Source organism: Aotus nancymaae, unplaced genomic scaffold (assembly GCF_030222135.1).
Source record: "Aotus nancymaae isolate 86718 unplaced genomic scaffold, 86718_ANA_hifiasm-v0.15.2.pri h1tg000010l, whole genome shotgun sequence".
Lineage (NCBI taxonomy): Eukaryota > Metazoa > Chordata > Mammalia > Primates > Aotidae > Aotus > Aotus nancymaae.
Window position 1 is genome coordinate 29490459 of NW_026988421.1, and position 17943 is coordinate 29508401.

The following is a 17943-nucleotide window of genomic DNA, read 5'->3' on the forward strand; positions in this document are numbered from 1 at the left end:
GGGACGGCAGCTCTGACCGTGAGGGCGACTTCCCACCCTCAGTCCCTGCACACAGCTCTGCAGAGCTTCCAATGCCCTCCCCCACCCCAGGAACTTCTAGTTTCCAGTGGAAAAGTTCTCTCACTCTCCCACCCCAGAGAAAAAGCTCTTACCCCTCCATTTCAACTCACCCCAAGGGTGATGAGTTCTCTAGACCCTCCACCATCCAGCTTCTTCCAGAAAAGTGGTCCCAAGTCAGTCTTGTCTAGAATAGTTCGAATAGGCTGAGACTAGATGTTATGGCTGTGTGCATGTGTACTGTGGCTGCTGGTCTGGGAACGGTGGTCTGGGGGCTCCCTGGACGTCCCCAGAAAGTCACTTTAGATCCCTCCTAGGCCAGGCTAGTGCTGGGAGCTGGTAGGCTCCACTTAGATCACCAGAGAGGATCCTGGCCCTAATTCCTGATTCAATGTGTCCCAGTCTCTGCAGCTTGCTGGGTAAGCGTCTAGAGCCCCAGAACTTCAGCAGATGTTGGTTTCAGCACAATGTATCTGCGTGTTACACATTAGACTCCCACCAACACATACACCATTAGCTCACAATTACACACACTCATACACAACCACACCCACCCACCTGCAGTGACTGTCTCCCCCAATGATCCACACTCCCCACTACATTTACTCCCCCAATTACATTCTGTCACACACAAGTAAATACAGGGAAAATGCATAGTTGACATATGATTACATCTCACACAAAATTACACCCATACAATTAAAGATGATCCACTTCACAAGCAATCACATCTAACAAAAATAGATTTACGAAGAGAAACTAATATTCTCCCAAACATTTAGCACCATTCATACATCATCACCAAAATGGTTGATTAGACAATTACCCAAAAAGAAACAGTCACGTTGTGCACATGGTTACACATACATCACTACAAGCCTGTGCATACAATGATAGTTTCGATTTGCAACTTAAGCAGAAACAAGCATTTACCCGAAAGAATTGCAAACACAATTATACACTTGGATACCATTATAAATATTCACTATCGGTAACATCCTAATTGCTCACATTATCACAAACACAACACACACACACACTCACACCCAAAGAAATTACATCCTCTCAGGCACTGGCAATCCCAGGAGAGCCTGGCTCTCCCTGCTCTCCTCAACTCTGCTTTCTCTCCATCTGTCATCCTCCTTTCCTCTCTCCAGAGCCTTAGGGTCCTGTCCCACAACATGTCTCTCAAGTTCAGGTACCAAGGGCTGCCCCCAAAGCAACAGCTCGCACCAAACCCAAGTGGCTGAAGGACGCTGGGGTCTGCAAGGAGCAGGCAGCCCTGACTCCGGATACGGAGGCTTTTATTTATTTTTCCACATAAATTACACAAGCACTTTATAAAATGGTTACACAGAAAACACCTTATAAGTGCATAACTTAACACCCCACCCCAAATGGGATCCGGAGAAACGGGCTGCATTTATGTGAAAACCTGTCTGTGCGTACCTGGGTTGGGCTGGGATGTGTGGTGGGGGCTTGGCAGACCAAGTGAGGCTGTTGTGGCTGTTGTGTATGGGGTAGTGTGTCACATTGCGGCCATGGCCTTGTGTTTGTGATAGACGGAGTGCTATATTGTTCAGGATGAGTCTGTGTCACCCCGGCCTGTGCCTGATAGTGAGGTCCAGGATGTAAACACTGTGACCCTGTGTGTGTATGACACTCTGCCATAGATGCCCATGTGTGGCTCTGGGGTGACACCAGGAGGGACAGTGACATCACCTCTGTGTGGGCCTATGGGTTTCCGAGTGCGATGAGAAGTGGGTCACAGAGAAGGAGTTTCCCAGGGCAAATTCAGATGACAGCCTGGGACCCCAGAAGCTCTACCTCCCTTGCCTCTCTCTGGGTCCCACATTAAAAATTAAAATAAAATGAAATAAACAAAAGCAGAGATTCCTTAACAGTTCGGATGGGTGTGGGACGCGTCTGGGAGTGGGGTGCGTGTCCTTGTCCCTTGAGCTCTTCCACCGAAGAGAAAATGGTGTCAGCACAAATGCAGGGGCCCTTCGGGGCCTTGCAAGGGCAGTGTTCCCCTCCTGGGTGCAGTCTGAGGCAGAAAGGGGTAGGGAGGAGTCCTAGTTCTCAGGCCTCAGTGACCCCTGAGTGGGCCTAGGGTCCCACAGGGCAGAATGGGCAGGCTCACTCGCAGGCCGACGCCACTGATGTGACGCTGGTGATTTTGGTCGAGTCGTCAGACCATGGCTGCAGATTCTGCAGGGCGAACAGCGATGAGTTGTGCACGCACAGAGGGTCGGCGGGCAGCGGCTGTGCCAGGCTCTTCTGGAAGGCCTCCTGCTGCAACTGCAGGAGGATGCGGTTCGCTTGCTGCCTCTCTGCCTCCCGCTCCTCCGCAGTCTGCCGTCTGCACCAGGAACAAGCCGTTACTTGCCAGGAGCACCGACCCGGCTCCCGCGTGTGCCCAGCTCCTGGTGCATTCCCAGGAGATAAACTGAATGAGCACTGCTCGCCTTTGCAGTCCCCAGATCCAGCTTGGGCCCCTATAACGCGTTCCCTTCTTTTGAGAGTCCTGACTCTGGCAAAGACTGGAAACCCTCAAAGCGGATGGAGCCAAGGCATCTCGGAGGAGCAGTGGGAAAGTCTGCAAGGCCCAAACAGCTGAGACTCCCCATCCACGCGCAGTGCCCACACCCTGCAGACTTCACGAGGGGCAGCCAGGGGTAAGATGGCATCTCGTCTCCCCCCAGCCCTCAGGGAGACCAGGTGCTATTCCAAGCCCGCGGGCTCTCACCCTACCCACAAGTCCAGGGCAGAGAGGCCAGGGCCAGCGGCTCTGATCTGCTCCGTCTCTTGCCACCCTCTGTCTGCCAATGTCTTCTAGGCCTTGCGCCTTCTGCGTGGAGCCCTGTGCCCTGCCGGGGCTCCTGCTAGACCCACTGGCTTTCTCTGAGGCAGTTCAGGGAGACGATGACTCACTTATTCCATTTAATGCCGCCCCTCCACCCTGTCAACTGAGATCAAACGTCTGTCTCTAAGGTGGACAGACCTAATGGGAGTCTCCAGGGCCTTCAGAAGCAATTTGTAGGCGATCGATGAAGCCGTGCGAAGCCTGCAAGGGCCTCTTCCAGCAGCGGCTGCTGACCTGCTCTGGGCCGCCTTTTCTTGACTCTGTGTAGCTTTCTGTCTCTCCTCTTTCCCTTCCCTCCTGCATTTTAAACGGCCTGAATATTTCTCTTTTATGCTTTGTGTCTTATCTCTCGTTTTCTCTCCTCCCCACCCACTTGGTTCTCTCTGAATTAAAGGAATTTGTTTGAAACGAAAATGGTGGTTTCAGTCATACATTGCTTTTCTTTATTATACATAAATAAGATTTCTGCAGGCTGCCTGTTTTTCTCCTTTTTTTCCTTGAGTGGGGTCCCTGTCCCTCCCCACCTCCGAAACTGGTTGTGTTTCAGTTACTCCCTTTGCCTGCCTCTGTCTTCCTTTCTCTGTGGCCCTCTCTCTGGGAGGACTGCCAGGCTGCCTCCCCTCCCCTGGGCCCGCAGCCCTCAACAGGCCTTGGAAACCGGAGTCCCCCTAACCCCTAGCTAGCCCTGGCTCCCTCTATAGCGTCCCAAGGTCTGCGGCCGCATCCCCCACTCTTCCCCAGCGACAGGAATGTTGGGGGGTGCGGTATACTCGCGGGGCCAGGGCTTCCTTTGTAGCCCCGAAGGCGGAATCCCAGGCAGATTCCTCGCCTTCGTTCAGAAAAAGAGGAAACTCCAATTCCTTCCTCCTGCCCTAAGGCCCGCCCGTCTCGGCGCCGCCGACTTCGCCCAGACTCTCCCGCGCTGCCCTACCGGGCCTGAGCTAGGGGAGAAACTTCGGCGGGCGGGCGAGAGCCAAATGTGCGGGAGGGTGCAGGGTGCGGGAGGGTGCAGGGTGCCAGAGTGTGGAGCCGGAGAAAGCGTCAGCGCGCGCGGAGAGGGAAGCTGCTTGGGAATGTGGGGGGCGATTCACGGCCTTGAGCGTAAATGTGAAAAACAAACAAACAAAAAACCCACTGCGTAGTAACTGGAGTTGTGGCTATGGGATAAGGGAAAATTCTCTTTCTCACACACACCCATCTGCTCCTAATTGATTCCTCTTTCAGTGGGACCCGCGAAACCCCGCCGCAGCCGGCGCGGATTGATTTTCTCCTTACAGGGTAGGGACCGGCTGCGCAAAGGCCGGGCGTCTGGGGAGGAGGCCGTCAGCAGGGCCGCGGTCTGGGGCCCCAGACGCTCTGCCGGGAGCCCGGTTGGAGCGCTGCAACAAGGTGTGGGCCGTTCTGCCTCCAGTCTCCGGAACAGAGCGGAATTCCATAAGCAAGAGTTTGCGCAAATACAAAGCTCCCCAGGACTCACAAAGCCCAGGAGCCCGGACTTCGTGGAGTGTACTAACCGGCCCGTTTGCCCTAGCGGCGGAGGAGACCTGCCGCGTCTACGCGGGCAGAGTGTGCCAGCCAAAGTGTGAAGCCTCCTTTAAAACAGAACCCGGGCTCTTCAACCCCAACCCGGCTACGGCCTCCGTTGCTTCCAGTTCCCCGCTAACCTAGCGGGAACCCGCTCCTCCAAAAGGATCAGAAACCGCGAGCGGAAACGAACCAAGAGCTGCCTGAGACCGCGCGGCTCGCGGGCGGCCGGCCCGCCCCGCTTGCTCACCTCCACTTTGTTCGCCGGTTCTGGAACCAGGTTTTGACCTGCGCGTCGGTCATTTTGAGCGCCTTGGCCAGGGCGGCGCGCTCGGCCGAGGCCAGGTACTTCTGGCGGTGGAAGCGCTTCTCCAGCTCGCAGATCTGCAGGCGTGTGAAGGACGTGCGCGGCTTCTTCTTCTTGGGGGGCGTCCGGTTCTGATAGGGGTGACCTATACGGCGTGTTACAGTGAAGGGTGAGAGGGCCACTGGAGCGGGAGACAGACAGACGGCAGAGGCAAGCGGCAGAGCGTCAGGAAGCGTCCCAGGCCCAACACCCCGCGAGTCAGCGAGCGCAGCAGCTGAACCCCAACAAGCAGGGCCGGGATCCTCCAGTTAGCCCTCGGCGCCAAACCCACGACGGGAAACGGCCCCCTCCTGCCCGCCAGTCCGACGCCGCCTCGCCACTACCACGGATGCCTCCCTAGCCCCGGGCTCCCGCGAGCCCAGCCACCTCCCTGCTGCCCCTCCTCTAGGGGCAGTCAAAGGCGAGCTAATGGTCGCCCTCTCCTCCCTTCAGTCAGCCCAGGCCTTCAGGCTCAGAGTAAGAGGCTCGAGCCCTTTTAAGACCCTTGACTCTGGAACCCGACCCGAGCCTCCATCCACAGCAGCACACACCAACACAACATGCGATGGGGGCGAACCCACAGATCTATACACCCGAACAGGACCAGACAAGCACAGTCACGGGACAAGCACACAGGACACAGAGCAACACAAGGCCACAGCCATACACTCGCTCAAACCTCCTTCGTGCCTGACACAGTATTAGGGTCCCAAGGTAGACCCTAAGTCGAGTACCTTTCACCAGAGGCCCAGGACTAGTGGAGTCCGAGCTGCGGATTCCAGCAGAGCCCTTCAACACTGGCCTGGCCTGGGTGGGGAGTGGGATGAGCACCAGGCCCTGCTGCCCCAGGCCAGAGGAAACTTGGGTTGGGGCACTGGGGCCCCTCGAGTGAGGGCCCTTCCCGAGGCCTAGACCCAAGCAACTGTTCTTCCTCTGGATCCCTGCCCCCACCTCACTTCTGCCGTGGCCCGAGTCTGGTCAGAAGCTGCAGGAGCAGTTTCCCTGGCCATGCTGCTGCCTGGAACAAAAGCAGGGAGCCAGGGGTGCCTTGGGGTCTCCTGGCCCACTGTCTAGCTCTCATCTCAGCAGCTTCTCCCAAGTAGTTGTGTACACACCCCTTCCACTGTTAGGCCCTTGAGCCTGGGGACTCCCCAGGAGTTCCTGTCTCTGCCAGCAGCGGCTGGTGCCTCCTGCCTCTCCTCTCTAAGGCCCAGCTGGCTAACCCGGGCTCAGTCTGTGGTTGCTTCCCAGCCCCGGACGGCAGGATCCGAGGATCATGGTCTAGGATCCAGGGAACACTAACGGGAGCAGGAAGTGAGAATGGGGGAAGGGACCCACACCAAAGGGAGAGTTGAGTGCCCAGAGCGGAAACAGGAGCCAGGACCAGCAGAGGAAGGCAGGATCGGGCAGCAGAGAAAGTGGCATTGGCCACCACCTGGTACCTAATGTCCTGGGAGTAGCCCTGCTGCCACCGATCACCGGCCTGCCTGTGCATCATTCCCTCCCAAAATAACAGGGCTGGGCCCCGGGGTAGGACACCCAGCTGGGGCAGAACGAAAATGAATAGCTAGCTGTCCCGGGCGGCTATGCCCCAGTGCTACCCACCCAGACGAAGCCTGCTATCTGGAAGAAAAGGGCCTCTGGCTCTGCTGATTTTCTGGGGCCTCCGCTGGGCCTGCAGCACCACAGGCACCAGAGCTAGGAACGCGAAGTGCATGTGTGTAGGGGACTAGAGGTGGGGAAACCTGTTATTTTCTTGTGTCTGATCCTAGGGCTCGCTTCTTCGGTCCTAGAACAGCAGCCAGGACAGAAGCAACTGTTCTCATTGCACCCCTTTTCTCGGAAATTCCCAGGCCTGGAATAGCTGGAGAAGGTGGTCCCGAATCTATGGCCTCCTTCTCTCTGCCTGACTGGGCCCATGGATCCTGAGAGGGAACCAGAGAGAGCTTCTCTGAGCAGGAGTCCTTCGGGAGACAGAGAGGGGTCCAGACTGGGAGAACTCTTCAAGCATGGCGATTCCGCGATATAGAATCGGGCGGGCGGCTCATCTTGGGGAAAAGCGCCAAGAAGAGCTGGGCGACCTGGCGCGCAAAACCAGCTTTGGGGAGCCACCCGGCGGGGAAGGGGTAACACGGAGCCCGGGCCACGGCCAGGCGGGGCGAGCGCGGGCCGGACTCACCTGTGAACCTGTCCTTTGTGTATCTGCGGTTACTCTCCATCCAGGGGAAGGTGAGGCCAGTGAGGTTGTTGACACCCGGCACGGCAGGCACAGAGGGCACGGTGGGCAAGCCGGTGGCCAGGGGCTGGGGGTGGGCCACGGCTCCGGCGAGCGGCCTGTGTGCGGGCACCCGGATCACCCCCGCAGCGCTGAGTGCCCCCGCACCGCCGCTGCTGCCGCCGCCGCCGCCAGGACCCGGGCCTCCCGCCAAGGCCATGTTCACGTTGTAGGAGCCGGCCAGCGGACCCATGCTGCAGGCGCCGCCGCCGCCTGCCGGGCCTCCGGGGCCGCCCGGACCTCCAGTGCCATAGGCTCCCGCGCCCCCAGCCCCCGCCCCGGCCGCGGAGCCCCCTCCGCCGTAAGTGTAGGCGCCTCCGACCAAGCAGCCAAGGCCATATTCTCCGTCCTGGAGGCGCGAGGCGGGCCCCATGCAGCCACCCTGGTCCGGGCTGTTGAGGATCTGGTCGATACCGAAGCTGATGGGCTCTGCATGGCCCGGGTGGAGGTGGTGCGGACCCAGGTGCTCCATGCTGGCCCCGGCCCCACTGGGGGGCCCGGGCGGCGGCGCTCGCTGAGCTCGACTCCGGGGGCAGCTAGCAGGGGCGCGGGGGCAACAGCGGCTCCTGGCTGCGCCGAGACTTGGAAGCGAAGTGCGCAGAAGGGCTAAAGTGGGCGGGGGAGGGGAGGGAGAGAGGGGGCGCCGTATTTTTCCCCTCTCCGGCTTCTTCTTCCCTGCTCCAGTTGCTCGCTCGCTGTTGACTCTGGGACATCAATCACCAGGCGAAAAAGCCCAGTGCGAGCGAGCTTCGCGGTTTCGGCCGGGTCTCTCCATTGGCTGTGCGCGGAGAGGAGCGGGGTGAATGACAGCGCGGGGGAGGGGAGGGGAGGGGGAGAGGAAGGCCAGGAGCCGAGGCAGATACAGGAGCCAGAGATAGAGGGACGGAGACCAAGACTCGGAGTAGTTCTTGAAGAGAGAGAAGACGGGAACAAGGAGAGGCTTAAAAGGAAAAGGAAAAACAGGAAGCAACCATTCCCAGAGACGGACAGACAGACATAACTAAGGAGGGTGAAGTCAGCTGTCTTCCCAGCCTGTTGGGAGCCATCCCCCACTTTCGACTGGGCCAAAGGAGTCCAGCCCACCAGGCTTCTGAGGAAGGGATGTCCCTGCCCAACTGGAGAATCTCCCCAAGGGCTCAGCTGGGAAACACCTGTCACTCAACCAGGAGATTTACTCCAAACTTCAAGTCCAGCTTGTTAGAAAGTAGAAGATTGTCTACTCCCCAGGTATGGAGCCCAGGCCCTGAGGCAGGACGGTGAGTTCAGGCTTGTCCTTCTTTAAAACACAGGCCTATGAACAACTGACTATATGTTATAAAAATCAGCAACCACCCTCCAACTCAGCATTCTTAGAGAAATTCAGGAAAGGAGCATTTCCTGAAAGGCAGGCACAAGTCAAGAGGGTTGATTTGGAGCCTGCTGCCAGGGTGCCCATGCCTCAACATACCCCTTTCCTTTTAAATAAACAGATGCCTCAAGAAGCAAAATCTTACCGGCTTTGAAAGGCAATTCCTACAATGTTTAAATGAATTCAACCAGATTACTTTCCACCTAACAATTAGCCCAGGGTTGGCTATTCCAGGCAAGAAGGCTTTGGACTCTAGTCTTGGTGTGTGTTGTTTTCTTCCTTTTGGAATCTTGGGAGGGAGCCATAGGGGCTTAAGGCCTTGGGGGCTAGGATTCGTGGGACTAGGATCAGGGAAGTGCATCCAGGACAAATTTAGGCCTTTTCAACATTTTGCCAGTGGCTGTCTGGCTGAGAGCCCAAGAGAAAAGGAGGAAACTCCCTTTTTCTTCTTCCTCTCTTTCCCCTCTCCAGTGGAAAATGTTTGCTACCTTTTAGGAGCCAAGCTCTGGGAAAGGCACAGGTTCTATTGCTTGGGATCTATTTCTGGTCCATTTCAGTTCAGTTTCAGATTAGATCTTTGGGTAGGTCCTGTTTCTATCTGGAAAAATGCTAGAATGTGAAGGCTCACATTCTCTCTTCATCAAGTCTCATTGAAATCTGTTTGCTTTGGCCATGTCTGTCACCTCCACTTGAAGAGATCTTCTTGGAGGCAGAGAGTGGCTTATTCATTTCTGTTCTCTCCTGAAGAATACAGCCGCAAACAACAAAATATGTTCATCTTGGGTGAATCTCTTTATTTAATATTTATTGAGTACTGTACTCACTATGTGTCAGGCACTGTTCTAGGCACAGGGGACATAGCAGTGAACAAAACAAAGTTCCTGACCTCATGAAGCTTACATTCTGTAGAGGGGGTCAGACAATAAGCAAGGAAGCGAATACAACAAGCCAGATGTTAGTAAGTATTATGGAGAACAATATGAACTCTACACCAATCCTTTGAGATGAGTATTCTCCTATTTTACAGATGTGAGGAAAGCACATTTCAGAATGGCTATGATTGGTGGGAATTAACATGGAGGAGCTAGATTCAACTTGCTTTTGTGGGTTAGCCTAGAAACCTAGGTGCTGGTTGGAAGTTCTGTGGGGAAAACCTTGTCTAAGCTCCAGCCAGGTGCACAAAGACCCACTCAAGACAAAGCCAAATGTGAAGTTGGTAGTTGTTTGCAAACACTAAGCAGAAATGTGAGAGGGCTCCGCTCCCTCGCCAGTTTCTTCTTCTCACTTACCCAATCCTGGTACTACACCCCTACCCAGGGAGTTCCATAACTTACTTTGGAAGTTGTCTGAACCTGAATGGATCTCTTCCTGCCTCTTATCTTGAGGGAACTAAATTGTTTTGCAGAAATAAATTGTTTACTGAAAAACAGCTTTTTACCAGGTACCACATCATACATATCTCATTTAAGACTCATAACAATCCTCTGAAGTTAATAGAAATGTCCCAGTTTTTTGTAATTGAGAGAATCGAATGAATGTTCATGGCAGTACTATTCATAGCAGCCTCAAAGGGGAAACAACTCAGATGTCCATCAACTGATGTGTAGATAAACAAAATGTGGTATATCCACACATGGAATATTATTTAGCCATAAAAAGGAAAAGAAGGGAAATGCTGGTTCATGCTATAACATGGATCAACTTAGGAGACTATCCCACTAAATTAAAGAAGTGAAGCACAAAAGCCACCTATTGTATGATTCCACTTGTATGAAATGTCCCAAATATGCAAATCCACAGAGGCAGAGACTAGATTAGTGGTTTCCAGGGGACAGCAGGGAATGAAAATTCACTGCTAATGGATACAGAATTCCCTCTGGAGTAATGAAAATATTCTGGAATTAGATAGTGGTGATGGTTACATAACTGTAAAAATATTAAAACCCACCAAACTGTACATTTTAAAGGGACTGAATGTTGTAGCATATGAATTATATATCATTTTTAAAAAGAAAAAATGGCTGGGTGCAGTGGCCTGTGCCTGTAGTCCCAGCTACTCTGAAGTCTGAAGCTAGAGGATCACTTGGGGCCAGGAGTTCGAGGCTATGATGTGCTATAATTGATGTCTAGCCTGGACATCAGAGCAATGCCCCATCTCTAATCAGAAAATGAAAACTGAGGCTCAATGAAGAAAACAAACTTGCTCCAAGTCCTATAGACAGAGAGGATTGATCTGGAATCTCAAAACCTGAGCTATTTTCCTTGTTTGAGGCTAAAAACTATGGGGAGGGGTGCTGCAGATTCCTTTCAGGCTGGGCGCTAGTGGCCTCGCTCTTTTTAGTCTCACCACGGTTCTGCCTGCTGCAGTTAAAACCCCATTTTGGTGTGAGTTGGTTGAAGGTAAAATTTACAAGACAAAAAAAAAGAACACCTATCATTTCCAGCTCAGATGGCCTTCCAGCCCTGCCTGTTCCAACCCTTCTGGCACCTGCCTGATCCACCCCTTGAACTCCTCAGATCTGGCACCAGTTGTCCAGGATACCTGGGAGGAGACTTTGCCCTTGCTGGCCCAGCTTAAGGTTGGCAGAAGTCACCACTACCTTGTACATGGCCCACTAAGACTGTCAAGATCTAATTAAAATTCAGCAACCCGGGGATATACTGACTTTCCCCTGCTATCACAACCACTTCTTTGACTGATTTCTTCCTTTACCCCGCTACATTTTCTGTTTATCAGAGTCAACTTTTATCCCAATTGGGGATACCCCCAACTTTTACCCTCAATGAGGTGCTGGGGTTCTGTGAGTTGGCTTAATCCCACCCTTTGTTTTCCAATAGGGTATTTGCTGGGGGCCAAGACTACCCTCTCTGTCCCTTCCTCACCTAGAAGGACCAGAGGGTCAGGATTTACTGGGATCTGGTCCCTACCCCTTCTCCCAGCAGCAGTGTTACCTGAGCACCATGTTGCAAGGTTGGGAAGTTTTCTGAAACAGGAGAGGAGACTCACACAAGCTTATGTTCGCTGCAGCTTCTGTGTTTCCACCATGCTTTTGCATGCCTTGCAAAACAGCCCCGCTAGGAACGAGGAGGGAGGGAAAGAAAAGGGGACTCACGGAGCACCTGCCATGTGCAAGGCGCCTTCAATCGCAAGAATGATCTCTCCGCTCATCATTAACTAATCCTGTGATGTGGCTGTCGTTTTCTCCATTTTACAGATGAGAAAACCGAGGCACTGAAAGCTGGAAAGGGGCAGAGAACAGACTCAAACACTACTTTCCTGACTCTGCTCATTACAAGCTGCTTCCTTAAGCCTAATCTTGGCTCTTGCCTCACAGGACTATCTTGCAGGAACCTAGGTGAGTTGCAGATCCTTGTCTCCGGTTCTGAGGCCACCTGATAACGCCCTTCCCCCAAGCACCAGCTCCCCCTGGCCTGCAGAATAAAAAAGTGCCTCCAATTAAAAGAAGAGCAGCTGGGGCTGGGGCTGGCAGGACTGGGGGAGGAGGAAAGGACGGGCTCAGCCCAGGGGGAGGCCCCTGTGGATCCCACACGGTCTCTTCCTCCCGGCTCTGAAAGAGACCCCCGGGCCAGGGGTTGTCCTTTAGCTTACGGGTATGTGTGGAAACTTAATTACTTTGTGTTTGTGGGACCGTGCATCCATGAGGGGAAAGCTGGATAGGAAAGCGTGTGTGACAGTCAGGGTTGAGAGGGCTGTGCAGATGTCCCGGGCATGTCTTTAAGAGATAATTTTAACAGTTTATTCAATGAATAATTATAGAGCATCTAGTATGTATCAGGCACTGTGTTAGGCTGTTGGGATACAAGTGGAAGCAAAATGCATGTCAGTAAGAGTGTTGGAGGAGAAGAAGGGAGTCTGGGTATTTTGTACAACTGCATTTTGTCATGTGAGGATGTGTGTGTCAGTGAGAATGCAAGTGAATGTGTTTTCTGTAGTAGAATGAGTATGTGTTTACAACTGTTCTTCTGTAGAGAGTGCTTGTGATGGGGTGAGGGCATCCCTCTGCTATGACTGTGTGCTGCAGATGGTGTGTACCATGGGAGGGATGTCTTTTAATCCAGTGGAATTGTCAGGGAAGTGGCTGTGTGTGGGCCTGTGGTTGTGGGGAGGGAGACACAGGGCATACCCAATGGATATATAGTAGGGAAAGGGGGCTGAGAAATATGTAAAGGGATATGTAACATGAAGTGGTCCATGGTGGAGTCAATGATGTCCTAGTGCCAAAGTTGTTCCCTCTGCCTTCCCACCTGTCTCAGAAAAGAGACAGAAAACTTTCCCCACTGTGGGAGAGGCAGGATCACCTGGTGACTTAGGGACTTAGAGATGCAGTAAAGGACACTCTAACTCCAGGAGCCCTGGGTTGGGGAGGATGGTCTCTAGAAGCCTAGATTGGGGAGGGGGAGAGTGAGTAGGTCAAGTGATTCAACTCAATGAGTCCTCAGGGTTGGGGGTCTTCCAGGGCCAGCCCCTGTACCCCCACCCAATTCTTATATGAGATATGGAGGACCTTCCCTGGGACTCACACGCATTTTCCCATCAGTGGAGGGACCCTGAATGGCTAGAGGACAGATGGACAGGACACAGACATGTCCCTGCTGTAGGCCACACTTTAGCTGTCATCCTGTGTAGCGGTAGGCAATTTTCTTCTCTTCCCCTGTCTACTCCCCTCAATCAGAGCCCAGCAGGTGGATGGTCAGAGATAGGGTGCTTCTGTAGGGATCCCTTCCCTCCACTGCCTCCTCTCCCTGCTTGGCTTCTGACCCTAAAGGAAGCTGTTGGCCTCATTACCACTGGGCATTGAGCTAAGGCCTCAAGTCTCTGACTACATCCTTCCCAAGGGAGGCCCAGAGACCCTCAGGTTCCACAATCCATCCAGCACCGTCTTGACCATGGTGCCCTTGATTAAGGAATCTCCCATTCTGAGTCACCTCCAAGTATGCCAGAAGCCTGGAAAGGGGCAGGCAGGGAGTGGGCTAAGAGAAGGCTTAGGGCAGGACAGACCCCCATGACCCTGCTCTCCCCAGACAGCTCTCAAAGGGCTCCCTGGGCACAGAGTTCAGAGTCCCATCAGTGGGTCCCAGTAGGGCAGCTGAGCCTAGGACCCAGGTCTCTGGGCCAGCCTCAACGTCTCTCATCCTTGGTGTTTACCTTGGCTCCACTCTGCTGGCCAGGTGGGTCCATCCTGGGTCCAGAAGCCAAGCCATGAGCTGAGGTGTGGGGGAGGAAGAGGAAGCCAAGAGAGCACCAGCCTACTATGGGACCAGGCCTCTGAGGGCCCCACTGCCTTCCAAGAACCACCCTATTCCCTCCTGGGGTTGGCACGCTCCCTTTGCTGTCTGCGGAAAGGACCTCTACAGGTGCGCGGATCCCTCATTCTGCCTGTGTGCAGTAAAACAGAGGAATGAGGCAAGCTTTCCAGCTGGGCAGGTGATGGCCCTGCAGTAGCCAGATCTACCCAGATTTCTCATCTCAATTCCTTGCCTCTGCTGGGGGTGCAGATTTGGCCTCAGAGTAAGGATGGGTGGAGACACCCAAGTGCAGGAAACCCACCTTCCCAGGGGACCCAATCCTGAGCTGTGGCTGGGGAGACAGAGGTGGGGGTCATGCAGTCCCTCCTAAGTGCTAGGGCTGCCTTGACACGGGCAGGTCTAATTATTATTTCAGGGGGTGCTCAGGACTGTTTGCACCTTGGAAGCTGCGGCTCCTGCTGAGCCAGGGCTGGACTATGTTGGGAGTAGAAAACCGACTGGGACCCTTCTCAAGATGAGAGGGCCTAGCTACCCAGGCCTCTGCCTCCACTGTAAGCCTGCTGGAGTTCAGGTTGGATATTAATTTGCCAAGCTCCTCCTTCACCAGAAAAGCAAGGCGGGGTGGGGAGTGGTGGGGAAAATGGTCTCAGTTGGGGACACCCAGCTGCTGGCCAGTGGTAGTGGTGGTGGGGGAGGTTAACATGTTTCCCAAGGTGTTCGGACTGCACACCAAAGCACAGCATATACACCAATGGTGACACAGAAATACCCAACTCCCGAATATTTCCAGACACAGCCTTGGCACAGATGCAACAGGCTCACATGCAGGTGCACAGACCCCCACTCACCTTGCACGTGAACACACAGACACTCGGTGGTGTGCAGTCCCCACAGGCGCCCACAAAGCCTCCTGCACGCACCCATGTGCAGATGCCCACAGACAAACCCACCCCACTCACAGTCCCTGCAGCACAGATCCAGAACCAAACGAAACCCTCTCCCTCCGTGCACACAGCCCTAGGTCGCTGGTACACAGGTACACACAGACACACCCAACCACACGTCTACAGATTTACAGGCACGCTCTCTTCCACACAGACCTTCCTGCTTCGATAACACAAAATGAAACAAAAACAACAAAACACAAAAACAAAAACACCCCCTTCCCCTCACACATACTCTGACGATGGCCACAGGGAGCTCAAAAGCAACCACACAGTTTTCCAACTTTCCTGGGGAGACCAGGGTCGCCTTCCCTCGCGGAGAAGGAGGCGGGGCAGGGCAAGCCGCAGGTGCCAGAAGTGGGTGTGGGTAGGAAGAGCGCTAAAGGGGGAGGAACCGCATCCATATGCATGGTCTCCGAGCACAAAGAGCAGCTGCCCAGAGCGGGAGCCCCGGCGGGCCCGGAGTCGCACGAAGGCGGCGGCGGCCCAGCTAATTGAATTAGGTTGGCCAGGCCCTGCCACCCGCGCGCCACCCGCGTCCGCTCTGCCACCCGTTCTCGGCCGCCGCAGGCGCTCCTTGAGAGCCGAGGGACGGATTGAGGGAAGGAGGCATCTCCGCCTGAGCCCCGGCCCGAGGCGGCCTCTCCCCGCGGAAATAATCCCATTGTCCCGAGGGCTGCGGGCGGCACTGGGGGCCCGGGATCCCCAACTGGACTGCGGCACTGTGATTAATGGGACGGCGACGAGGGAGCTGACACCAGGAGGGGCCGCGGCTCTCCTCCGCCCCGGCCTTCTCAGCTGCCCTTGTTCTGGCGCCCCCTCCCCACGAAAGTCGAGTAGCTAGAGCCCGGAGGGGAGCCGGCGGGTGTGAGGAAGGCCGCTGCTGGGAATTAGACCAGTCAGGGGCCTTCCTGAGTGTGGTGTGAGCGAAGCGGGCCTGGGTGTGCGGCCATGTGCCCGAGTGTGCAAGAGCATCCAGAGCTGTCAGCCCTGCGAGTGGGGTGGGATGCTGCGGGGTGCAGATATGGTGAAGTGCACAGGTGCCCAGGGCGGGAATTATTAAAGCTGTGTGTAGTGAGGCATGGATGGGATTTGTAAGGAGACCAAGCTCCCATCCCTGGGGGCCACAGTAGCCCCAAGACCAGGGACTTGGGCCTGAATACCAGCACTGCCCTGGGTACCACACAAAGTCACTGCTTGGCACCTCCTGTCCTGTCGGCCCAGATTTCTGCAGCCACCTCACCCTAGATCCGACCACCAGCAATGTACAGTGGAGCTCCTGGCACCTCACTTTTCCCATTCTCCCCTACCTGCCATGGGCTCCCCCTTCCTGGGATGAAGCACCAGCAGTTTCTGTTCAGCCCCTCCACGCTTGACATCCTTGGTATCTGGACTGTTTCAGTACTTGTAGCCCTTTTGAGGTTAGGCTCACAGATCCCCTCCCCTCCCACACACAACACACACAAGAAGCCTCCGATAAGTGGCTGGGAAATAACTCCTCTGACCTAGGTGACCTGCGACTCCTAGAGCAGAGATTATGTTTGTGTGTCTGTCCCTGAACTGCAAATGCCTAGAGGCAGACCAGAGTCTCAGCTTGCAACCAGCTGACACCCACCCATAGGTGCTCTGTACACCAGTGAGACTTCCCTGGTTGTTGAGCTCCACCCAAGATTGGTGCAGACCAGGGTGTTCAGGCAGGGTGGGCACGGGGCATGCTCCTGAGTCCCACCGGGCAACTTTGCCTTCTCCACTGCGAAGCCGGAGACCTGGTTCTATACTGAGTGTACACATGAGATGCCCTAGGGATCCAGGCTCAGGGATCTCAGGGCGGTGGAAGAGGGAAACCTCCCTAGGAATCCCAGGCTGCAGTGGGTTTCAGGATCATTCCAGTGGCTAGCACAGCAGCAGCCAGGACCCCTGGTGGGGTGCCTCTCACCTGCTGCCACCCTTCTCTGCCCCTTTGCCCCTACTTGACCAAATCACTCACTTCCCCACCTCCACTGCCACCCCAGGGTGTTCAGGCAGGGTGAACACCCCCAGCCCCACTCCATTCAGCTCTGGAGTAGGTTTGGCCCCTGGCAAAAGAGAATTCCAACTAAGGGTGGGAGCTAGCCAAAGACCGAGCCTCCCACCCACCAGAAGGACTCAATGCATCTGAGGTCTTTATGCCCCATTCGCCAGGGACCACCACCTGGGAGGGGTAACACCAGGGGGAGATGTGGCTGCTGCCTCTGCTGGCACATCCTCCACTCCTGCCCAGGCAGTGAGGCAGGTTGAGGAGGGAGCTCTGGGCTGGGGGCGGCCAGGGGGACATCCAGAGGAGGCGCGGCACCAACGCTAGCTATTCTCGCAGGCCTACCGCCAGGCCTGGGCGGCCAGTACTGTATTTCTGGGGACTTTTACTGCAGCACCGAGATGAACAGTGACATTCCCCTCTCCCCTTTCATAAATATTGCATCTTCCCAATGCAATTACAGGAGACGGAACGGCATGAGCGTTTACTAAATAAGATTATGGGGTAATGCTAATGCAGTTTATGTCTGCGCTCTGACACCAGACAAACTCCCTATTAATAACCTCTCAATGAGGCGCGAGGCTCAGAACGCAGAGCCCGCGGCTTCTGGGCCGCGCGCTCTGCTCGGAAAGAACGGCCGGCCAAGCATAGCCGCCTCACGCTGGGGCCGCGGCCTGCGCGCTCTCTCAGGGGTGCGGGGTTCCCAGCCTTTCCGGGCCTTTTGGCCAGGAGTTCCCTCTGCGCACCTTCTCCGGAGGCAGCCTCACCTCCTCCATTTATCTTCTATTTCTGCAGTAGTTTAGTCCCGGCTGGCGCTAAGCCTCTCTCTTCCGAATTCACACTGCTGGGAGGGGCCCAAGTTTTCTTCCCTAAAGGGCGTACCGGGCTCGTTCTTCCCAGCTCAGAAACTGCTCAAGGCTCCGCATTGCCTGGGCGTCGGGATCCAAATCCCTCCCCCCTCCATTCAAGGCGCTGAACTTTCGTTTCATCTGTAGTACCTTGCCGCAATCGCTGGCTGCCCTTGGTCTTGTTGTACCAACTGACAGAAACTCTCACACCTTCTCCAGTCATTCCTTGGTTGCAAAGCCCAGACAAACCGTACCCCTACGCTCAGCCCCCCAAAAAGAAAAGAAAATTTCTACTCCTACTTCAAAAGTGAAGTCAAAGTTCTGCCTTCCTGCACATTTTCAGAGCACAATTCATGAGTCCCTCCTCAAGTGGCCAAGAGCACACAAATTTTCAAAACTACCGTTTTTGACCAGGCGCAGTGGTTCGCATCTGTAATCTCAACACTTTGGGAG

The 17943-nt window shown here is 54.9% G+C and overlaps 1 protein-coding gene and 1 long non-coding RNA gene across 2 annotated transcripts in view; one reads left to right on the forward strand and one right to left on the reverse strand.

The window, feature by feature from the left end:
* Positions 1-1271: 1271 nt before the first annotated feature.
* On the reverse strand, positions 1272-8617 carry TLX1 (T cell leukemia homeobox 1). The gene is made up of 4 exons (XM_064373662.1): positions 8562-8617; positions 6973-7846; positions 4698-4899; positions 1272-2419 (listed from the first exon to the last, which is right to left on the reverse strand). The coding sequence occupies exons 2-4, from the start codon at positions 7538-7540 to the stop codon at positions 2197-2199; spliced, it is 993 nt and encodes a 330-aa protein (XP_064229732.1). The 5' UTR covers positions 7541-7846; positions 8562-8617; the 3' UTR covers positions 1272-2196.
* Positions 7936-17943, forward strand: part of LOC105708288 (uncharacterized) — a 45687-nt gene continuing 35679 nt past the window's right edge. Inside the window, exons 1-2 of the long non-coding RNA XR_001105278.2 lie at positions 7936-8295; positions 11632-11772. This is a non-coding gene — a long non-coding RNA (uncharacterized LOC105708288). The remainder of the gene's footprint in view (positions 8296-11631; positions 11773-17943) is intronic.

Coding starts and splice junctions, on each gene's coding strand:
- TLX1 (XM_064373662.1), bottom strand. CDS start 7,540: ATGGAGCACCTGGGTCCGCACCACCTCCACCCGGGCCATGCAGAGCCC. Junction 4,900..6,972: donor CACAAAGGACAGGTTCACAG/GTGAGTCCGGCC, acceptor CACGCCGTATAG/GTCACCCCTATCAGAACCGG. Junction 2,420..4,697: donor AACCGGCGAACAAAGTGGAG/GTGAGCAAGCGG, acceptor TTCCTGGTGCAG/ACGGCAGACTGCGGAGGAGC.